Source organism: Corythoichthys intestinalis, chromosome 1, assembly GCF_030265065.1.
Source record: "Corythoichthys intestinalis isolate RoL2023-P3 chromosome 1, ASM3026506v1, whole genome shotgun sequence".
NCBI lineage: Eukaryota > Metazoa > Chordata > Actinopteri > Syngnathiformes > Syngnathidae > Corythoichthys > Corythoichthys intestinalis.
The window spans coordinates 35,740,739-35,766,103 of NC_080395.1; the positions used below are offsets into that span (position 1 = coordinate 35,740,739).

General features: G+C 38.7%; 1 protein-coding gene across 1 annotated transcript in view; it reads right to left on the bottom strand.

Annotated features, from left to right (window-relative positions):
• Positions 1–25,365, bottom strand: part of ush2a (Usher syndrome 2A (autosomal recessive, mild)) — a 428,293-nt gene that overhangs the window by 233,196 nt on the left and 169,732 nt on the right. The window contains exons 39-44 of the mRNA XM_057848749.1: positions 24,562–24,696; positions 23,304–23,379; positions 21,892–21,977; positions 18,875–19,034; positions 14,270–14,432; positions 14,048–14,195 (exon numbers count right to left, since the gene is read on the bottom strand). Of these exons, the coding sequence (XP_057704732.1) occupies positions 14,048–14,195; positions 14,270–14,432; positions 18,875–19,034; positions 21,892–21,977; positions 23,304–23,379; positions 24,562–24,696 (768 nt within the window). The remainder of the gene's footprint in view (positions 1–14,047; positions 14,196–14,269; positions 14,433–18,874; positions 19,035–21,891; positions 21,978–23,303; positions 23,380–24,561; positions 24,697–25,365) is intronic.

Sequence of the window (25,365 nt, forward strand, 5' to 3'; positions counted from 1 at the left end):
AAGGCAAAAGAAATAGTCCATCGACTTCTTTTGAAATGACGGGTGTATTGTTTGGAGATGAAGTTTAAGCTTGCTTGGCACCATGGCACTCTTAGAGAGAGAGCTGCTTGTGTCGCGTTCAAGAACTGCTTGGATTTCTAGCTATCGCCCACCTTTCTGTCCTCGACAATGCGTTGAAATAAAACACGGTGAGGATTGACGTTCTTCACATGTGGATAAAATGGAAAGGACACTTTCGCGAAATCGACACATGACAAGTCTAATCCAATAATGTACAGTAGACGTGATGGGGTTAACATTGTCGCGGACAGCAAGGTGGCTGATGGCTAGAAATCTGAGCAGTTCTTAAATGCAACACGAGCAATAACTCGCTCATCTGCTCCCGACCGAGAACTCTACCTACTCCTTCCTTCCTACTGCAACTCCGCCTGACGAGAGGGAAAAAAAAAAAAAAAAAAAAAAGTGATATTGGATAATTTCTCGCGGCACACCTGGCGATCTCTCACGGCACACTAGTGTGCCCCGGCACATAAGCACACCGGTTGAAAAACACTGTACTAGACCTTACTGAGCTTTATTTTGTGTCCGCAGAACATCCATAAACCTTCTTAGAATGATCCTTCCTAGTATCAAAAGTATTGATCAAAACAACTTAATGACATAAAAACCCCTTATTATGTGCATCAAATAAGTATTGAACAAAACTTTATTAAACCACATCATCTTAACTATAAAACCAACTACAGTGAAAATTTGCATGCAATCTCCCTTCAAACCATTACATTGACTGTTCACATTCATTATTTTAAAATTATGAGTTGTAGCCGATAAAAACATGCTAACCACTACGAAATTATGAGAATGAATGATCAGGAAAAAAACGGGCACAAAAACGCATTTAACACAACTATTCCTTCACCTATCATTGCGTAGGGATGCTCACAATCGATGCGCAACGCCTTTAATTAACTTTACAAGGCGGACTCCCATCATCATTGAAAGAGCCGACGTATAATAAAGAAAGCCCGCCCGTCCCATCAAACAATAGGACATGGTTCCAGTAAGCCATGTGCTTTGTTGACATGTCTTTAGCAAACTGTTTGCGGGCTTTCTTGTGTACCGTCTTCAGAAGAGGCTTCCTCCTGGGGTGACAGCCATGCACACCAATTTGATGTAGAGTGCGGCGTATGGTCTGAGCACTAAATGGCTGAACCCCCCCCCCCCTTCCCCCCCGGTTATTTACATAGAATTTATATGGCATACTGCTAAATATAATAAAGCTAAACAATACTTGTCTGTATCATTAGCCAGGCTTGTTGTTTTACAAATATTTTCAGTATTCAGCCAGCTGTAGATTAGTTTCAGTTAAATTTACCCCCCCCATTTTAGGAGAAGATGGACAAAGTGTATGGGGGACTAAAATAGTCTTGCTGATTTTCATGTGATATGAAGCACTTTTACCTTGTGTTAAATTTTGCTATTGAAATAAATTTGCCTTGCCTAAAAGTGCCAAGGTTAATTAAATAAATACACCTTAATGAAAGCAATAATTTCTGCAAATATGTTGCCTAGGGTACCAAATTGGTAAGGAACGGCCCTGCATACATGTACATTTTCTGTGGTTTAGTACAATACGTTTGTAGCACGACCACTTCTTATTTTTGTCACTTTTTCGCACTTCCACTCCCCTTCTGCCAGTCCTCGTTCAATCCGGCTGGGAGCGACTTTGCTCGGCTTAGTCGCCGCTAGGACTCGGCCCACTCGCTTGGCTCTCGATCAGTTCCACTTGATGCATTAGAAAACACAACGTCTTGTTTTAAGGAGTAGGAGAGATTATAATAGCCTTGTAAAGAGCTTTACTAGTTTTGGCGAGAACGGTATAGTTTTTTTGTTGTTGTTGTGAACTACAGTTCCACACAAACGTATATCGAGATCTCATTTAGCTTGGCAATTGGAGGTGTGAGACCCACTTTTTTAGTGTCCCAAATTTGCCGCGTCGTGTGTCCACATCCACCGAACAAAATGCTCTGACGACGCCAGCGCTCACTGCAGCCGGGAACGCACCCTCCCAGTGGGGGTTTTAAGTGGTAGGCCACAGTGGCACTGGCCCCCTCTCTAATTTGAATGGCCCCTGAAGTGCCCCGGTTCCCATTTTATCAGTACTCAAAAAATAATGGGGAAAAAAAAAAAATATATATATATATATTATACATGTGTATTTTTCGGCCATGGGTTTCCAATATTCGGTTTTCTGTTTCGGCCAAGAATTTTGCTTTTGGTACATCCCTAGTTTTGAGATTGAACTTTTTTAAATCTTAATAAACAAACAGGAATGGAGCTCTACTTGCAGAGTATATGTTATAATTTGGGATCGGCATGTATTGTGTAAAAAGTGAAACTCGGCCTTCAGACATGTGTCTTCTGATGAAGACAGGTTTACCACTACCAAAGGCATTAAAGGATATATTGAGAGAGACCCACAGCATACGCCCACACAAATATGGGTGCCGATAAGTGCGGGTGCGCACACAGATACTCTGCATACAATATATACACAGACACAAACTACAGCAACAGCCCGTGGCATGCACACACACACACACACGCCAGCCCAATAATTACATTACATTACCTCCACCTAATAAAAAAGGAAATGGCACCCAAATGTACTTTTCCTTAATAAAAATGCATACTGGGGGGCTCAAAAGATCAGTGGTAAGAACTAAGAGTCTATTCTGCTTTAATCATGTGTGGGTTTTATTATTGCTCAATACAGATACACACACCTATCAGGAAAATGAAGACACAAAAACCCTGTGGACACCAGTTACATCAGGGGAGCTCTTAATGTGGCCAATCACATGTATGCGTGTGTGTTTGGGTGTGCGGACGCGTGTGCGTGCGAATAAGCCCATATCAGTATAGGCTGTAATAAAGACAGGTTGGGAAATGAAGCAGCGAATGCATAACAGGCTTATTTCCCCTCTTTGTCTGCGTGTTGCCCCGACCTAATCCCCGAGAGGATTATCCCCCACAAATCCCTGCGGAATTGGGGAGAAGGAGGAGAGAGAGAGACAGGACGAGTGAGGAAAATAATACAAAATCTCACTCCTCCGTAACCCATCACCATTGTCATTGTCATTTTCTTGACGGAGAAAAAAAAGAATGGAGAAAAGGGCGCTGCGCTCCTCTGCCTTTTTTAAGTAAAAAACTGAAAGCTTATTAAGCATGAGGCAATCAGGTAATCATGATTAAGTGTCTCCCTTGTTATACATTTCTGTCATCAGATGAGGAAAGCTTTAAGTAATTTACCCAGGCTAATATGCGCACACATCATAAGCTTTATGGAGCGAAATGCACTCATGTGGCATTAAGCGTAAAACACACACAATTCACACCACACACGCGCATTATAGAATCACGCGTACTTTAACGAGCATGACAATAACAGTTGATAATATGTGGTAGTCATGTATGTTGGGGAGTGTGAAATTGGCTGGCAAATCCTCGCAAGGTGTTTTTTTCTCACTCAATTCATTTGGTTTTGTTATGACACTTGTCAGGTCATCACTGACCCTTTATAGGGCATTCAATTAACTCATTGGCTGCCATTGACGGTGCGAGACGTCAAGTCCAGTTTGACTGGATCTCTTTTTATTCGTTTTCATATGATTTATTTAGTTTATGTAAAATTTAAGTAATTTACAATTGTCTTTGTCCATAGAAATATATACAAATAAAAAAAATAAATATTAAGCTTCTAACTGAGACCTGCTGTCTACATACAGTAATTTCCCGAATTTAAGGCGCACCCGTGTATAATGCGCACCCCAAATTTACTAGTAAAATCTAGGGGAAATTATTGTACGCGTGTATAACGCGCACCGTAATTTTAGCACCAATAAATAGAAGAATACAAGAAAACAGAGCTCGTGTACGGATACAGAAATGTCGTTTTACTAACTGGTGAAACACAGCACAAGCATTGATAGTTCAAAACATTACCATAAACTGACAATATGCACGGTAATAATATGATCTGACAACTTCTCCAACTTACCAGAATCCAGGAGAAAACAAAACAGATGCGACTTTTCTTTTAAAGGCTGCTGTATAACTTGCTCGTTTCATCATGATGAATAAATGTTTCTTCCATGGATTGATACGGTAAAATAAAAGTGAGGGCTGAAGTCGGAAATCGGAACGAGCGCATCGCTGTTGACTAACAAGAGGAACTATTGTTATTTGGGTTTGAGTTTCCTAAGGGACAGATATAATTGACGGACACAGGAAGTCTGTGTTGTGTTACGTTTGTTATGGTCCGAGTTGCAATAAACGATGACTCAAATGAGTTGAAGAAACTAAATTCTGTGCTTTATGAAGAGTGAAAAAAGCAGAATTTAACACAGACGAAATCATTTGAATATCAGAGTGAAGTATTACTGAAACAAAATGGTGACGTCATGTACCGTAATGGTCGGCAAAGGATCACCGCATACGTTTTCTTCAACACAACATGGCATGTACTGTAATGGTCGGCAACGGATAGCCGCATACATTTTCTTCAACACAACATGGCCGTGTAAATAAAAAAAAAAAAAAAAAAAAAAATCGGTATTTATATATATATATATATATATATATATATATATATATATATATATATATATATATATATATATATATATATATAATATACTGGATATGTACTTCTGTCTCCATCCCTTTACCAGTGTATAATGCGCACCAAAAAAGTGTGCGTTATACTCGGGAAATTGCGGTATATGCACACATTTTGAGTTATGTAGGTCATACTTGTATACCAAAAGTTAATATTGTGGCCGAAATTACCCAGATTGTGATGTCCAAGTGGATGGCAGGTCAATTTTAAGTTCTGAAATCGGAAGAATGTTATTTTTAGACCTCAAGGCTGCGTGACATCACCATCGTAAACCGGAAGGGGGTCAACATAGAAGCGCGCTCGCATAAAACCCATGCAAGAGCTGCTCGTTTTCTGCCAGTAATCTTTCAAAAAGAAGATGCCGAGTAAACACTGCTGCTCTGGAACTTTTACAAACGACATTAGACATTAAGATCATCCACATATGAAGGTTTTCTTCATACGTTTCCCGAAGCCAAGAACTCAGAGGGAGAAAAATGTTGATGGGGGAAAATATTATGTGATGCCTTAACATTAGCACATTATGCCTTATGATTAGGGCTGCAGCTATCGAATATTTTAGTAATCGAGTAATCGACTGAAAATTCTATCGATTAATCGAGTAATCGGATAAAATAAATATATTTTTAGGTGAAGAGCAATTATACATATACATGAGAAAACAAGACATTTCATCTAATCTTGAACCATTTTCAGTCAATCAATGTCTTTATTTTCGTTGCATATTGTTGAAAACAGCCAACAATTGCATCTCAGGTGTAACTAGAATTTTAAAAAAAAGACTAATTCACTGCTTTCACTCAAAAAACTTTTAGATCTTATTAATATATATATATATATATATATATATATATATATATATATATATATATATATCTTACCTAAAAATGCCGTTACGCTTGATAACACACATCACTTAAAAGTTAGGATTTTTTTCCCACGTGTTTCAATTGAATTTCTCTTTGTGTCAAGCCATTTTTAAGTTCTAGTTAAGTTTTAAGTTAGTCTAAACTGTAAGTCCTGATAGGATTTTGAGTTTTTGCAGTGTTCAAAATAAATGTATGATACAGGCTGTATTGGAGCACATTAGGGACCAGTGCTACTTGGTGTTTTATCCAGCAATGACTACTGAGCTAAAATTGATAATTAGCATGATTAAGTTTTTATTTTACACCCTCATCACTCCACAATGCTATGTTATGTTAAAGCCTGTATGTAAGACACGTTAGCCACGCATCGACAGTGGTCATAATTAATTGAAACCTAGCCCTCCGCAGGGCTAACGTTCCGTGAGCTAGTAGCGACAGTAACGTTAATCTTATTTATTAGCGCTTAGCACTCTTTATTAGCGCTCTTTATTAGCCCTTAGCGCTGTACTGCTTTAAGATGGCGGCTGTTTACAAACGCTGCCCAGACGCGGCAGAGTCTGTCATTTCGCATCTAGTTCAACATACATGTGATCTCTATGAGACGCGCCAGACGCTGCCTGTTACCAATGTAGCATTGTGCGGGCTAGTATTTAGCAACGTCGGCGTCGTTTGTGTCGGCTGTCGGCTGCGGTAAGTTTTTTTTTTTTCCCCCTTCTTCCTCTCCGCACGTGACAGCGCGTTGTCCCGCATTAAAAGTAGTCCTAGCAAAACGTGATGCTTAGAGCTGTCAAAATAAACGATTACTCGAGGTGAATAAAATTACTCGGATCAGTTTTTAAACTCGAGTTACTCGAGTTGCTCGAGTACTCGTTTCAGCTCTACTTATGATAAATTCAATCCGGGTCAAAGGGCGGAATGAAGGGGGAAAATATTATGTGATGCCTTAACATTAGCACATTATGCCTTTGTGATGTATGATTGCTTCTGTGACCTAGACTGTAACAACTTCTATTGTTTTTCACCTTGGATCCCATAGTAAGGAGGGAATCTCACGAGATAACTTGTTTTGCACCATAGTACGCGCTTAAATTCCATAGTTAGGAGGGAATCTCAGGAGATAATTAAATAAACATTCTACTTTAACCGCTGGGAGCCTCAACTGGGGGGGGGGGGATCTCATACCCTTGCGGGGGGGGGGGGGGTCTCACGAGTTCGGGTGGTGCGTTTTCGTGGGGGCAGGGAGTGGCCACCCGTGTCCCCGCGTCAGACGTGCCTATAAGAGTCGGGAGATTCCCCCAACTCCCCAGAAGTCTGCCAGAGGATTACGTACGGGTCGCTTGGCTTTGTTCGTTCGCCACTTTGCCGGAGCGTTTGGCTCCCCGCTCATTTGTCAACGGTAAGCGATTTTCATTGTTAAGGAACAGTTTGTTGTGCTGTAACGGTAACGCGGGGATTCTGGAATTGACAAACTAGATCTAATGTCATCGTTACCACTTGTTCTTGTTTTAATACTTGTTGCTTGCTATTGTGGGATTGTAATCAATAAATCTCATTTATTCTGCATTTTCTAATCAATAAACATCGTCTATTGAGCAAAAGTGTGCTGGTTGCTGACTCACCGCGAACCCGGAAATTTCGGAAAACAAATGTGAACAATGGACCCACTAGTGCGGACGTCCAAAAGACCAGTTTAACGCCAGCTAGGTGAAGCCGTTCACCTTCATATGTAGTAAATATTTTGTTGGGGGCCATGGTCCTACAGATGACACTCCTGATCCATTGCCTGCCACGAAAAGGTAAGCCATTTTGATATTTTTACTCATTTTTTAGCGTGGTGTTTTGCCGTGCTGCTTCTGTCTGACAATAAATGACCTGAAATTTAAAAAAAAATGTATCTATATGTATATCACAACAGTCATGTAAGCCTATTTTTCTAAAATTTGGATATTCAAATAAATTAGCCATGTTTGGCCTTGGTCTTTTCCGTAGTAAGCCTGTTCATGCCTACAAGTAGGCTCTCGATTTAACAGCTTTCCCTTTTCTGTTGTAAAGAAACAACTTTAGTAAGGGGGAATTGTAAGTAAATTAATACAATTAAGATTTGTTATTAATGAAAATATAAAAGTGTTCGTTGTCTGTCACTAAGTAGCATTTGGGATCGCGACACAAAAATAGCAATATTAAATTACCCCCAAGGACGGCACGGTCGTAGCAAGGCGTAAGACAAGCAGAGGATATAAAATATAAGAAAGACAAGGAATATGTTGGTATAGAATAGCTTGTTGAAACAGGAGAATGTAATCGTCAGTGGCGTAAGGCAATGCACACAAGAAAAAGGTATTGATAAAGCTACCTCTGGATCAGGTCAGAACTTTTTCCCATCTTTTTCAGCCCTCGCACTCAAGCCATCTCTTTAACTAAATATTTGTATGTCCTTTCACATCTTTACCAGTAAATTTGGCACTGGCGACATCATTTTAAGACAGAATTGGTTGGTTTAGCTCAGTAAACATCTCGTTCGTACACTGTTTACATGCATCTAGCATGAGGGACAAACGCAACTTCGACCCCCCTAGCAACAGTTGCTAACGTCATGAATATTAATGAGCAAAGGTGACATGTTACATGCGGTACGCTATTGGCAAAATAGTCGCTTGCCCTATATTGGCTTAATATGGTAGAGCTAACGTCATGAATATTAATGAGGAAAGGTGACGTGTTACGTGCGGTACGCTATTGGCAAAATAGTCGCTTGCCCTATATTGGGTTAATATGGTAGAGTCTTGCCTTCTAAGTGGTGTTAGCGGAACGCTTCGCTACTAAATTTGGCTACAGTATTATAGAAATTCATAACAGAGCAGATCAGTTCTACACTACGAATGTGGATTACAACCAAATTGAAAGTTTGGTTCTATTTAATTGCTGTCTGATGAAAAGCCAGCACAGTATCTTATTAAATATAGTTTTTTTAATTTATACAAGAAATATAACTTTTTTTTTTTTTAGGCATTTGGCGGAACAGTGGTAGAGTAATATACCCAATACATATACATTTATTTTTTCCCCCCACTATGGTTCGCTATTGGTATTATTTACAGAAGATTCACTGTCACAGATAACAAAAGTTCAACCTAGTAACTTTTGTGAAAGTCATTCAAGTAGTTTATTGTGCAATCCTGCTAGTCTGTGCTGCCACCAGCACATGCTCCATGACCTGCTAATGCCAATACCAAAATTAGGGATTAAAATATAAATGAACAAATAAAATGGATGAGAGCATCTGGTGTTAAAACAGTGCAACACAAATATCTGCATTATTGGTTTTGTCTTGTCGTGTGTTCTGTAATTTGGTATAGTTGTGAAAGCACTATAAAAATGAAGTTCAGTTGAGTGACTTGTTGTAGTCACTTTTGATGGGCAAGACAGATGTTGTAGCAACAACATGGTGTATGTAATCCTTTTCATGAGTAAACAAATGGAAAAAAATATGATGAAAATTAATATGGAGGAAGTAAGGGGGGAAAAGCAGCTCATAGTTCATAGTGTGCTTCCACTCTCACATTATGTGCTAAAATAAATATGGATATTTTTGATTTTGTATTGAAAATGTACAGTATTTTGCTCAATTAATATACTGTAGTCATACATTCAAGTCGAAATTGCATTCAATTGTCATCTAAAGTACATGAACTAACTATATGGTAGACAATTCAGTGCAATAGGAGGCATGCAGACTGTTCCTGTTGAAAAGGAACAGAGGTGGAAAAAAAGGAGAGGCTGAGAGGGACGGGCTTCCAGCCTGCAGTTCTCTTCTCAGTCAAAAGGGAGCACTTTTCCTCCACTTAAAGAAGCAAAGGGAGCCCGAATATTCTCATCGCTCCTTGTGCCCGTTTCCTGCCTCACACTGAATAGTCTCCTGTCACAATCTTCTCCCCTTCTCTCTTTCTTCACGTCAACCCTGTTGCACGTTCTTATGCCTCACATTTAACAGAGGGCCATCGTTTTTGCCCTCTGTGTGTTCTACCTACAGAACATGGTAGTCATTTACCGTACTTGTGTGTTCTCATGAATGTACAGGTACATTGTATTTCATTCTGTAAGCTTTATGAAGTGCTGCTGATGCTAATCATTTTAATCAATACTTTTCATGATTGACTGAATATATTATTTATTAATAAAGAGAAAAAAAATGTATGTATATACATGTATATGGCGGAAAACACAGACTAGACTGAAAAAGCAGATTGTGTTCTTGCACCCTTCTTTAAAATAAACTGCTGTATTTTAAGTCAAAAGAACTGTTGTGTTTGATAGAACAATATTTCTATATGCTGCCATAGCAGATTCATGGCGCAATAAGCCCCCTAACTATTTTTAATTTGTCAGGTTTACCCTGGAATCCCCTGTTTACAGACGTCGCGCAACCACTTTTGTTTCAACCTAGCCATAAAAAGAAGGTAAGTAATCGTATTTATTTTTCGAAATGTCTGTCATTTTTGGCTTAGAATCATTAATTGATGTCTATTATTTAGTTTAAAAAAAAAAAAGACTTTAAAAATTATTCACTCACATATTTTAAACTTTTAAACAAATTACGTCGCATTTAAAAAATTGAGTTCTGTAAAAAAGTCACAGGTATCTACCCCATAACTATCGCTTAACTGTATTTTTTTCATTACTGTCGCATTTTCCCCAATATTTTAGATGATAATCGATTCAAACAAAGAAAAACTGGAAAGAAAAAAAAAAACGTTTAAAAGAGTAAATATATGAAAATGAAAATTTCGACCACTCCATGATGTCTGCGATTTCTGCATCGCGACCCTTGTTATATTACCGTGTTTCACCAATAAAATCTCAACAAAGTCCGGCTGTGGCCATTCACAGCTGTGTCTTGACACTCGGTGATACATGCTACATGGAGTTTTTTGATTGAAAAGAGGTAAGTACGCGATAATAACTAGTTAAAATCATGGCGTCTTTAATTATGCTCTTGCGTGCCTTCACCTCCAGTTAGGGTTTTGCTGCTTACATTTTTTTTTTTTAAATGCCCTCCTGTTCAAAAATTTTCTTTCCCCCGAAAATGGATATTTTAAGCTTTCCAATGATGTATCACGCATGCATATAGGACAATTTTGAAATTTCGCCATATTGGGGGTCTCAGAGCGGAACTTCAAGTCACCTCAGTGTTTTCCGCCATGTATATATCCCTTACTTATACAATTTAATGGAATGTCAGAAAACAACATATCTTTTGCAAATTGCACATATATGTTTGAACTAGGGCTGTCAAATTTATCGCGTTAACAGGCGGTAATTCATTTTTTCAATTAATCACATTAAAATATTTAACGCATGTGCGGGACGACCCACTCATGCATTGCCGCAAACAGAGTAAAATGGCACAGTTTTATGGATAGTGATAGCTAAGAGGCGGAGACAAGCAAGAGGAGTGGGCTCAGGCATTCATTGGGGCCGCGCTATTTATTGGCATCTCTTCCACAACAATTCTAACTATTGTGGCGAGCGACGTGGGGTAGAATGACAGGAGATAATCTTTTTCTTAACACCCTGTATTGAACACAACGCAGAGAAGATGTACCATTTGCAGCCACCACTGACAGTCATGGTTGCCCAACTTCCCATCATTCATTTGGACGGAACAGTTAAGTCGCTACAGTATCATTGACTGAAAGCACAACAAAAATAATATTTCTATGTCTCAAAAAAAAAAAATATTCACAAAAAGAAAAGCACTCAATGCAAAGAGAACTGGCATTCCCAAGCCATGCAAAATAATACTCAGACTTTGGTCAAACTCTATTCAAACATTTCGTTTAGCTCAACAAATACACTAGATGGCAATATTTGGTCACAATATACAAACTATTAGAGGTCTCGTACGTTGTTAAGTCAACACTCACATGAACACTCAAACACACTCAAACAACACTCAACACTCAAAGGTACAATGAACCCGGAAACTACGGCGTCAGTCGAGGAACAAAACCCACGAGAAAAACTTGGCTAGATCTCTAATTAATTCAAAACCATCCCTTGACACCTTGTGGTGTATTTCAACTACCTTCTACAATGGCGAGCTATTAGTTCATTTTTTGATTGAAAATTTCATAAATTTTATTATAACGAAAACATACAGAGGGGTTTTAATTAAAGATACACGATAATATCGGCTGCCGATAATTATCGGCCGATAATGGCAATTATGACGTCACACAGATAATACAGATAATAAAAAAATCAACCGATAATGCAATCCGATAATTATATACTTGATTTAGCCTCCAAATGTGCGCAACCAAGCAGTTTTCTCCACTTCTTCACTGCCGCCTGCTCAACCCCTCCCCTCTCTGAAGCCCCTGTGGGAGGAGGGGTTTAGGAGTACGGCGTCATAGAGGAGGCGGTGTTACACATCAGTGTTGAGGCGCTCTCACTAGCGTGCGTTGCTTTTCCCGTGTGTGAAATGAAATAAACGACGCTCTCGCCATCTACAAAACAGTTCCTCAAGGCCTAAAGAAAGCGTCCTCATTGAACACCACTAGCACTAACCCAGCAGCCATTTAAAACTGCATCACAATGATTTTTGGAACGAATATGCTGCTGCTAGCACAAATGCTGAAGCTATTGTTAACAAATAAACTATAAAGGAAGCTACGGGGCTTGTGACGATACAGAGACGCTGCAGTCCTCCCGGAGTCGGGGTGTTTGGGAATGCAGCCCAAAGCGAGTGGTAAACTCCCATCTATGGCTAAACACCTCACGAGATCGATAGTTGACAAGTAGCTGTCTTCCGACGGAGCCCGCCGGTCCGGCAGGCCGCCGCCTCGCCCTAGGCGGGTAGAGCATGAGAGCAGAGCCATGCACCGAATGCGCCGCAGCGAGCCGGTTGACAGAACACCGGCCGGGGCGGGCGGATGTACGGTACGAACTTTGCTGCCGCCGCCACTCCGGTTCAAGACAGAGGCCTGGCGTGGGTGCTAATTTGGCAGCCGGGCGGACTGAAGGGCACAGGCGGGAGGAAATTCCCGAAATGACCCGATAGGCAAACCCCTGGATGAAAAAATAATGCAGTTTATACGACCACGATTCTTTGTGAAAGACATGTCGATCACATCAGTTTTACCACGGACATTTACACAGGTGATGTCAACAAACCATGTTTATCATGACGGCACAGTGGTTAGTTGATAATTGTAACATGCACCAAACGACACAAAGAAGTCATCTAGTCAGTAATGCATTCAGTACGCTTTAAATTTATGACGTCTTAATCAGATCATTCTTCTTAAATCTAGTCAAATAATTTTCCCCATCTTGTTTGAGTGTTGAAGACTAGTTGAATGTGCCAGATTATTCCACTTACTTGAACTAAATATTGCAATTTGTTCTTATTAAGCCCAAACATCTAAAAAAAATAAGGTCATTTTTCACCTAAATCAAGAAAAAATTGCTTTCAAATAATGTTTTGAACCATACATATTCTTGAATAAAGAACATATCTGACAAGTTTTTTTTATTATTATTTTTTTTTAGGATTATATATAATAATTTATTGCTTAAAATAAGGCTGTTAATCTTATTTTCAGCTGGCCATTTTTCTTCAAGAAATCTGAGTGAAATATACTTGAAGTGCTGGCAGTTAATTTAACTTATTTCCAATAGATTTACACTGAAAACAAGGGACTTTAACTAGTCTTAAGGAGCTGTGTTTTTGCTGTGTAGTAATGTTATACTTTAGGAATGGCATACTTTTAAAGCCATTTTTGTGCAACTTATGTATTTACTCTGTAAGTAATTGTTGCCAAATGTTTACCATTACACAATGTCAGACAATCTGTCTTTATTTAGATGTTGGAATTTACTACTACTACTACTTGTTCACATTTGATGTTGAAAAAAAAAGAGCAATATTATTTTTGCACAGCAATATTTTCTCTTGTGTATAGTTTAAAATTTTACATAAATCTTTAATAAAATTATTGGCTTGACATTATCGGTTATCGGTTGGAACGAGGAGGAAATTATCGGTTATCGGTATCGGCTGAAAAATGCATTATCGTGCATCACTAGTTTTAATATAAAATTACTAAAACTTGTACTCACATTGATCTTTTAAGAATTACAAGTCTTTCTATCTGTGGATCCCTTTCACAGAAAGAATGTTAATAATGTTAATGCCATCTTGTGGATTTATTGTTATAATAAATAGATACTAGATACTATAAATAAAGGACTTATATACAGTATGTTGAATGTAAATATCAGTCTTGTCTTATCTTTCCATTCCAACAATAATTTACAGAAAAATATGGCATATTTTAAAGATGGTTTTAATTGCAATTAATTACTAATAATGAATTTTTAAGCTGTGATTAACTCGATTAAAAATTAAATCGTTTGACAGCCGTAGTTTGAACGTATTAGAGATACATGTATTCATATATATAGAATAAAGAGCATGGATACATGTACTTACCATTTGGTGTACCAGGAGCTGTCCAGCTGACATTCAGTGCATGTGGGGATAACGGCGTGACCAGTGGTGCTGGGACATTCTCTGGGGTGCTTTCTTCAGTAACAACCTGGACCGAGGAACTCCGAGTGCAGCCCCCACCAGTGCAAGCCTGCAATAAATATGCAAAGACATTTCAGAGGAGGTAAGAAAATAAAGATCTAAAACAAAGTACAACAGACTCACAGCCACAGTGATGTTGTAGGCCGTGCCAGGAGTAAGGTTGCGGAGCGTGTGGTCTTCAACAAGTTCTGAACTGTTGTGGACAATGGCGTGCTCTGCCCCGCCTTCGGATACGAAGATGGAATAGGACTTTAGAACACCATTGATTTCAGAAGGTCGAGTCCACCTGGAGATGAATAGAAGAACCAACATACTTTTTAAAGACTGCCACGACAGGCAGCACAGACATTGTAATATGAAATAAAAGCCACACTGATGAAAAATCAGTATGGATATAACCTTAAAAATAAATAAAACCTGTTCCTTTATGTAATGAACCTTCTCTATAAGCGGATGTTTTCATACCCCAAAGGTGATTGTTTGTTTCTGTAGCCCATGTTGGTTTGTATCCTGCTAAAATTGCAAGAGCTGTTCGCACGGCACCTTTGTAAACTGCAAAATAGACTTCTGTAGCAAATGTGTTCAAAATTATAGATTTTCTCTTTATGCCCATTTCAAAGATTGTGATAAATTCCTACTGTTGTGAGGAGAACAAAGCCGGCAAATAATCTATCATGTTAGAATATAAATAGCCCTAAAATTCATGTAAAGCACTGACAAGGCCAGCTCCCTTTGGGTTGTTATGAAGGGGCGGTGATTTTAAAACGTGATGAATTCCCTTTCTCGGGTTCTTCTTTTAAATGCAGGTGGTGGGATGACTGATGAGCATGTGTTAGCACACAATTAGCCGCTCTGACTAATCTATCACAATCTTTATGAGATTTATACGCTGCCGATTGGCACAGTGATGTACGACCATTTTTGAAAAGCTCAATCATAAGCAAGTTGGAACAATTTGGAGTTTAATTGATTGTACAAATGGTTTTGGAAAACTGCTGGTTGTAGAGTTGTGATATGTAGCAGGTCTTTAGACCCTCATGGAGTTTGTCTTTATTTTGTGGTACAGCGAAGAAAATATCCGCACATCAACTGCCACGTTTTTCATTAAAAGTAATACATCATTAAAAAAAAAAAAAAAACTCCAACATTAACTCATTTGCTCCCAAAAACGTATGAATATGTTCTATTTTAAATTGTTTCAGTGTCACAACGACGTATTTATATAGAGATGTCCCGATCGATCGGGTCCGATCACGTCATTTTCAAAGTATCGGAATGGGCAAAAAAATATCAGACATGTCTTTTTTTAATATATATATATATTATTTTAATTAAATCGTTTTCTAATTGTATTTAACGTTACAAACATAATAAGTTACACTCATCCAGAGTCTTTAGTTTAGGGTATTATCAAATTCATCCCAATAGCGGCAGTATTTAAAAAAAAATGTATCAGGTTAAAATATTTGACGCAATTAATGCACGCGCTGCACGACTCACTCTCGCATTGTCGCGCCCAATCTGTAATGGCGCCATTTTTCCCATATAGAGAGATAATAGGCAGCGTCTTTCGAGTAGGGTGTATTTTGGCAGTCTTTGGAGCCTTGTTCTAAATTGGATAAAGCCTTACAATCCCTCCTCCTACAATTAGAAATATCATGGGAAGCAATGTGGGGCAGCAAGGTAGCAATTGCTATTTGTCTAAACACCATAAATTAGTCCCCGACGTAGAGAAGATATATCAATTGGTAGCACTACGCACAGTCATGGGTGCACTTCCCATCATGCATTTGAGCAGAAGTTAAATGCCTGAATTATCATTTACTGAAAGCTCACAAAAATCCACTAGATGGCAATATTTAGTCACAATATACAAAGTCACATCTGTCCTTTAAGAATTACAAGTCTGTCTATCCGTGGATCCCTCTCACAGAAAGAATGTTAGTAATGTAAATGCCATCTTGAGGATTTATTGTCATAATAAACAAATACAGTACTTATGTACTGTATGTTGAATGGATATCTTCATCCGAGTTTTATTCATTTTTTTCTTAATGCATTGCCAAAATGTATATGATCGGGAAAAATTATCGGGAATGATTGGAATTGAATCGGGAGCAAAAAAAAGCAATCGGATCGGGAAATATCGGGATCGGCAGATACTCAAACTAAAACAATCGGGATTGGAAGCAAAAAAACATGATCGGAACAACCCTATAATTTATACGTCTTATAAGTATTTTTATTTTAATTTTTTTCCAAAAAAGACATCTCTGGATTCTGATTCAATTTAGTTCCAAAGCACAAGGCTGAAAATCCATTTTAAAGCAATAAAACTGGCCACTGGAGGGCAGTAGCGCATTTGGTAAGACCCGCAACCCGATTCAACGGCAACAAATGGCCAAGTCGTACGGTCGGGCGCCGGCGGAAGACGACCGAATGGATGCCAGGCGGCGGACGACCGAGCAGAACAAACGGTAGGACGCCCGGGATGCCAGGCGCTGGAAGACCGAGCAGAACGACCGGGACCACTAGTGCAGCGGACGATGCCTTTGAGTCCGTGCTGCTTGAGAGCAGAGCCCGCAGAGACTCAAACAAAAAATCATCTTTATGAGACAGACGGCGATGAGGGAAAAGTTTAACCGTCTGTCGCGGCCAGAAAAGCGTCATCTTTCAGTTAGTTATGTGTAAATAAATTGTTACTTTGCTATCAAAAGCTCTATTTGTCTTGTTGTTTATCTTATTTTGTAAAAGGAAAACATTATTCAGATGTTTGGGATGTAACTAAAGCAAAAAATAGCTGTGTATCAATGTTTGAAATGTATGCTTTCACAAAAAGCTCAATTTCTCCGTTTTTTTCATCAGAAATGGGAAAATTGCTCAAACTAAGCGGTTTTCTAATGCTGATTTCTAAAGAATGGAAAAAGATATGAACTTTTTTTTCTGCTGAAAGAAGAGAGTCTAATGTTTCTTTTGGTGGGTTCCATGTTTAGGCCCACAAAAATTCTGTGGGCCTTGCAAAATCAGTCAAAATCCAGTAAAATGGCCTGAAGTGAAGGGCCTTGCTCCAGTGAAAATGGCTGGAAGTGAATGAGTTAATGTAAGCTAAAAACCTGTACAACTGAGTGTTTTATTAATACGAGGGGAAGCAGGGGAAAATGTGATTGAATAAGTGTGCAAACCATTCTATAACTAGGATGTTAACTTGAACAGTTCCAGAGTAACTTCCTTTCACTCACAAGCATACACATAGAGCAAGAATATTCAAAATAGCTTCACGTGTACGACTATCTTACTATGTATGCTTAAAAAATGTATTTGTGTCAGGCATTGTGAGCTAAGGGCAGAGGATAAATCTGCTGATATTGCTTCATCCTCATCCCGGCGCCACACTCAACCTTTCTCACAGTCTCACCCTCACTTCCTTAGATTTCTTGGATTTGCATCCTCGTTTTATCCTCCCCCGTTCAAGATCTCAATTAATTGCACCTTCCTAGCTCTTCATTTTTCTCATAGATGCTCCGCATTTCTGTCCTCCTCAGCCTTTCTCATAGACACAATAGGGAGATATTGACCACAGGTGATCTTTTAACCTTTGCCTGTTGCCTGTGTGCTAACAAGACAATACACCCGCCTTCCCACAGCAAGAGAAATTTGAACTGAAAACAGTTTAAATACTAGTGGTTCATTACATTAGCTTGTTGTTCAGATGGCAGTATTGTCAAGGATGATATATTACAACTTTTCCCAAAATGAACACCTCTTTAAAAACAAAAATGAAGTTACATACAATTTTAACTCATTGGCTGCTATTGACAACAATAGGAGTCCAGTTCATTTAAACAGGGGGGACTAGCTGTTATTGCCATTGACGGCAAGAAACGTCCGATCTATTTGGACTGGGAATGTGAATTATTTATTTCATAGTGTCTAACTTATTGCCAGAGTTCATGAAGAATCGCTACCAGTCCTCCCAGTCAAAATAGATTGGATGTTGAAAAATGAGCATTTACAGCTAGTTCTTCAATTTAATTAATTGCACATCTATCATTGTTAATGGCTAGCAAGTTAAATGCTATGAAATAAAGAGAAAAAAATACTTTTCAGTTTTATGGGGACGTAAGCCTGTGTATTTCTGTTTGTATCAATTTTTAATTTTTTAAATTAACATTATACATCACACAGTACATTTTTTAAAATTTATTCATGAAAAATATTCAATAAAACATTGGTATGCTGTATAATTATAATTGAGACCTGACATCGACTCCACATCACATTTTGGGCCATGTAGGCCACACATACAGTATGAGGAGACCTAATAGGTTTAATGTTTTTTTTGTTTTTAAATGACCACACTTTCCCAAAAAAGAAAAAGGATTGTGTCAGTAAATATAGATTGCCATGCACGCTCACACACGCACTTGGTCACAGCTACACACACTCGTAAACACCTACACAATGTCCAGCGGCATTTTCAAATGACCAGGACAGTAAAAGGTGTAAGAGATTTATCTTCCTACCTCTAGAGAGGAAAGGTCAAGTCAGCGTGTCAAGTGAATATTCTGCATGGTAAACACAACTTTAGAAGGTCACCAGAGCTCTGCTGCCCTTTCCCTTTTTCTACAGTATATGATACTGATGCACTAATACAGTATAAGATATTCCACTTTTTCGTGTAGAAGAGTATTGAATTTTCAGAACGTGTCAACAAGAGTGAGCGCTTACTCCACCAGAATGGTCCGTGAGTCGAGCAAGGTCAGGGTTGGTGCTCGTAACGGCCCAGGTGGAAGCTGAGAGGTTAACTTTGTGACCTTTGAACTGTTGGTGCATCCTGCAGCAGTGCATGCAGACAGCAGCAGGACGTGTGCGGTATAGATGCCAAGTCCTGAAATGCACAGCAAGAGAGCATGAAATAGATGCAGAATGAATCATGGTGTTGGCTCATGAAAAAATAATTCAAGCATGCAGAGAATGTAAACTTATGGCTATAACACTATCTACACCAACAGTATGTTAATCAGAGCTGTCTGCCATCAGACTTACATGTATACATATAGTTGGGCTGAACAATATTGGAAAAAAAACGACATTGCGATTTTTGGGGGGTTTGCAATATTTTGCGATATATACAGTGGGACAAATAAGTATTTAGAAAACCACCAATTGTGCAAGTTCTCCCTCTTGAAAATATTAGAGAGGCCTGTAATTGTCAACATGGGTAAATCTCAACCACGAGAGACAGAATGTGGAAAAAAACAGAAAATCACAATGATTGATTTTTAAAGAATTTATTTGCAAATCATGGTGGAAAATAAGTATTTGGTCAATACCAAAAGTTCATCTCAATACTTTGTTATGTACCATTTGTTGGCAATAACGGAGGCCAAACGTTTTCTGTAACTCTTAACAAGCTTTTCACACACTGTTGCTGGTATTTTTTGCCCATTCCTCCATGCAGATCTCCTCTAGAGCAGTGATGTTTTGGGGCTGTCGTTGGGCAACACGGACTTTCAACTCCCTCCACAGATTTTATATGGGGTTGAGATCTGGAGACTGGCTAGGCCACTCCAGGACCTTGAAATGCTTCTTACGAAGCCACTCCTTTGTTGCCCTGGCTGTGTGTTTGGGATCATTGTCATGCTGAAAGACCCAGCCACGTCTCATCTTCAATGCCCTTGCTGATGGAAGGAGATTTTCACTCAAAATCTCTCGATACATGGCCCCATTCATTATTCCTTTACACAGATCAGTCGTCCTGGTCCCTTTGCAGAAAAACAGCCCCAAAGCATGATGTTTCCACCCCCATGCTTCACAGTGGGTATGGTGTTCTTCGGATGCAATTCAGTATTCTTTCTCCTCCAAACACGAGAACCTGTGTTTCTACCAAAAAGTTCTATTTTGGTTTCATCTGACCATAACACATTCTCCCAGTCCTCTTCTGGATCATCCAAATGCTCTCTAGCGAACCGCAGACGGGCCTGGACATGTACTTTCTTCAGCAGGGGGACGCATCTGGCACTGCAGGATTTGAGTTCCTGGCGGCGCATTGTGTTACTGATAGTACCCTTAGTTACTGTGGTCCCAGCTCTCTGTACGTCATTCACTAGGTCCCCCCGTGTGGTTCTGGGATTTTTGCTCACCATTCTTGTTATCATTTTTACGCCACGGGGTGAGATCTTGCATGGAGCCACAGATCGAGGGAGATTATCAGAGGTCTTGTATGTCTTCCATTTTCTAATAATTGCTCCCACAGTTGATTTCTTTACACCAAGCGTTTTACCAATTATAGATTCAGTCTTCCCAGCCTGCTGCAGGTCTACAATTTTGTCTCTGGTGTCCTTTGACAGCTTTTTGGTCTTGGCCATAGTGAAGTTTGGAGTGTGACTGACTGAAGTTGTGGACAGGTGTCTTTTATACCGATAATGAGTTAAAACAGGTGCCATTCATACAGGTAACGAGTGGAGCCTCGTTAGACCTCGTTAGAAGAAGTTAGACCTCTTTGACAGCCAGAAATCTTGCTTGTTTGTAGGTGACCAAATATTTATTTTCCACTCTAATTTGGAAATAAATTCTTTAAAAATGAAACAATGTGATTTTCTGGGTTTTTTTTTTCTTCCCACATTGTGTCTCTCATGGTTGAGGTTTCCCATGTTGCCAATTACAGGCCTCTCTAATCTTTTCAAGTAGGAGAACTTGCACAATTGGTGGTTGACTAAAAACTTATTTGCCCCATTGTATTGCTGTATTTAAACTAGGAGAACTTTCACCAGACCTCAATAGCTCTGTTTGGGAAGACTTTGGTTGACTCACTATGACCACATTGTATTCATTAGAGATGTTCCGATCCGATCAAAAGATCGGAAATCGGGCTGATCGCGCCATTTTTCAGAGGAACTGAATTGGGTGAAAAGGATCGGGTTTTCAATTAAAAAATATATTTATGTTTTTCTGCTTCATGCTCGTACAGCCTCTCAAGCTCCCTCCCGAAAAGCAGTGTGACCAAAATGAAAGTTATTTTAAATTTATTTTAAAAATCCACATTACATGCCTAGAATATTTTCACCAAATATTCCCTGCTTCCTTACTGTAGCTATTGTTTCTCTGTGTGTCACAGGAAAGCCGACAGTCCCTCTTGTGCATACTGTATAATTACAACGTCTATAATCCTTCCAATCAGTGTGAACATCAGACACATGATTAAACTAGCAGGAGTGATACATCTCTTGACTTCATTGACCTAAATAGACACACGCACAGTTCATGATATAAGAATGTGAAAGTATACGTTTAAATTCAAGCTCTGGGATAATTTAGTCTACTGTATTAAATGCATCACTATGAGGATGCCTTCCAGATGGCACCTGTGTGTTTGTATACTTATGATAGTTTCTGCGTAATATAAACATGTCTTACTGTATCTTTAACTCTCATGGGGGGAGCATGTGTTTTGTACCCTCTTTAAGTCTCTTTAGTGAACATTTTCAAGGCAAACTGTGTTGGCAAATGTGCCACAATGTAGTGTTCTTTGTTTCTGTGCTGCCGCAGTTTCAAGTGTATGTATTTTAAAGTGCTATTCCCATGGTAAGAACAGAGATGCTCGTTCTGCTCTTTCAAATGCAAATAACCTTCTCCATTTTGCTCTCTGTCACTCTTCTCCCGTTTTCTTTTTTACACTAAAGCTCCATCCCAAGGCTGAAACATGCATATACACACACACCCGTGCATTATTGCTCACCGCTTACCAGTAATGTTGTGGTGTCTCTCCTTTCCGCTGTAGACCATTTGGTTATTTTGATAGAGCCGGTACTGTGTAATGACTCCATTGGGCCTATCAGTAGCACAAAAAGTGAGATTGGGGCGCTATAAGAACATTATTAAGTTGTTACTGCTGTTTAATATCAGCGTTTATATGCTATAAAATTATTCTTCATTCATTTGGAAAAATGAAACAAAAGTTAAAAAAAAAAAACCAACAACCAAAAAACAACTGACTGTAAAAAGGTTTCCGATCGATCGGGTCTGATCACGTCATTTTTAAAGTATCGGAATCGGCAAAAAAATATCGGCCATGCCTTTTTTAAACATAAATATATTTTTTAATTAAATCGTTTTCTAATTGTATTTAACTTTACAAACATAATATGTTACACTCATCCAGAGTCTTTAGTTTAGGCTTAAGGTAGGGTTATCAAATTTATCCCAATAACGCCGGTAATTAATTTTTAAAAAAATGTATCACGTTAAAATATTTAATGCAATTAATGCATGCACTGCACGACCCACTCACGCATTGTCGCGCTCAATCTGTAATGGCGCCGTTTTACCTATATAGAGAGATAAAAGGCAGCGCAAAGTGAGTAGAGTGAATTTTGGCAGCCTTTGGAGCGTTTTTTTAATTGGCTAAAGCTTTACATTCCTCTCTCTGCGGTTAGAAATATCATGGGAAGCAATGTGGGGAAGCAAGGTAGCAATTGATCTTTTTCTTAACACCTTATGTTACTTCCCAACGCAGAGAAGATATATCAATTGGTAGCACTACGCATAGTCATGGTTCCACTTCCCATCATGCATTTGGGCATGGCTACAGTATCTTTTACTGAAAGCTCAACAAATACACTAGATGGCTATATTTAGTCACAATATACAAAGTCACAAGTCTTTCTATCCGTGGATCCCTCACGGAAAGAATGTTAATAATGTAAATGCCATCTTGAGGATTTATTGTCATAATAAACAAATACAGTACTTCTGTACTGTATGTTGAATGTATACATTTTTTTCTTAATGCATTGCCAAAATGTATATGATCGGGAAAAATGATCGGTAATGATTGGAATTGAATCGGGAGCAAAAAAAGCAATCGGATCGGGAAATATCGGGATCGGCAGTTACTCAAACTAAAACGATCGGGAGCAAAAAAACGTGATCGGAACAACCTTAGTTTCTATTATTACTGCCTTCCAAAAAATATGTAATAATGTCATTACTCTTTTTTAATGTAAGTACTAACTAGAAATTGTTTAATTTTAGTACAGATCTGAAAAATAGTTAACACATACACATGAAATGATGTAAAACAAGAAATAACAAGACGAAAACCAAAAAATGTGTATTGCATTTCTCTAAGTACAGTGTGTTGAGGTGTGTGCGTTACCTTGCTGGTGGTTTCCAGGTGACAAAAAGAGCTGAGGGAAATGAGAGTGCAGATGGAGCAGAGACGGCATCAGGAGCTGAAAATGAGAATAGATCAATATATTCATAAACCCTAAGGTTATGACTAAATCTACAGTAAATGTTAAAAATATGAGACGTGTCAGAAAAGTTTCAGGACTGGCGTCACAACCATATTCCAAAACCGAAGTTATAAACTACACGTTTTCACCTTCAATCTTGGACAAATGATCAATATGCACGTTCTCAAAGAGATCTTGAGGTATTTGATTATTTTGGTGCACAAGAAGATGCAAAAGTTGTGGCAGGACAACTCATGACTGCTTTCGATTAAAACACGTCTACGTACTGACAGTGCCCTGAGCATCTGACAGTTCCTTGCCATGAATAACATCACTGTACTGGAACCCCCATATGGGCCAGTATGGGGTGTGTATATAGTTTGTGTATTTTTCCCCTGTGTTTGTATATAAAATGCTACATACAAATAACTTATGTTTACCTTGAAAGACATAACAAAATATATTTTCTCTACATTCAGATATAATTGGAGGCACTCTGGACGACTTACTTGTTGATAAGAAAAGAGACTAGTTTGGCAAAAATCACATGACCGCTATAGCCAAATCATTACAACCCTGAAATATTGAAAGGTTTAGGGGAAGCGAGTTAAATGATTTTGTGTTCGTGTACTTTTGATATGTTCAGTCTCATACTAGCACTGTACAGTATCACAGTCCAGTATCTTAACTCAAGGGTCAGTGTGAATCAATAGTAATCATTTTTTCCGCTTTTATTTCAAATTGATTTTTGCAAAGTCTGCGCTGACCCTGACTGTCACATTATTCCCCCCAACAAGGCAAGTTAGACCCACGCAGCTAAATGTAGAAGCTAAAGGAAAAAAAGGAAAAGAAAGGAAAAAAAATAATAATCTGTGCCACTCAGGGAGGTGACTTGTCCTTTGCTCCCTTGTAAAGTGTTTCATTCAGTCCTGCTCCAGCCCTTCAATTTGTCCTCATTTTCCTGCTCCTGTTTATTTCATTTGGATCTGTCACTCCTTCTTGTCTCACTGCTCTTGTTCTTTCCTCTTACAAGTACAAATGGCAATCTCTGAGAAGAGCAGAATGTTTGTAAGTGTGTACGGTATGTGTGTCTTAGTGGTGAAGTCAGAAAGTTTAAAGAATACTATAACGAACAGATAAAGAATTGTTGTGTTGATGCGGGTTTTGTCTTGGTCGTACCTTCCTCGGGAGTTTTGAGGACTGATCTTAAATCAGTCATGTCACTGTCGTGTATACTCTCTGTGCAGCCCGTTGCAATACAAGCACTTATAGTGACCACGTATTCAGTGGATGGCGTGAGACTGGACAAAACACCTGGAGGAGAGGAACAAAGATTTAGGATTAAATAAATGAGATACTTTTTTTTTTTTTTTCATTTGTGATGCTCAGATCAGATTCAATGTGATCACCGAGTGATCACCAACAATTGGGCCAAAATCTCTCAAGGAAAGTTCATAGCATACATATTGCAATGCTGTATTATTCTGTTCTGGGGGGGGATCTAACTTCAATTTATGTGAATTCAGGAAATAATAAAAAAAAAAATCGATTAAAAAAAATTTAATTTATCGCCTCCTGCGCAGACAGTGTATTTTTGTAGATTTTTGCTGAGGTGGCTTCAAATTTATCAACAACTACACTTACTATAAGTGCTAATATATCTTCTGACCTGAACTTCTAGTGTCTTCTGGCATACTGTTGTCAGTCTTAAGTTTTGACATATAGTCTAAATAAGGTGGAAGTTTGCCAGTTCACCAATTATGCTAAGGTGTTTTAATAAAAGCTCTATCTCCATTGCTGATCATCCCATAAGTAAATAAAATCAGTGGTGAAATATGATTACAATTAATCACTCTAGATTTAATAATGATATTTCCTTGCCATTAAAAACAAACTCTAAAATAGTAAAGGTAAACAAACAACTATGACAAGTATAAACAGTGACACATCTCATGCCACACAGCCGTGCAGATAATCTTCTTT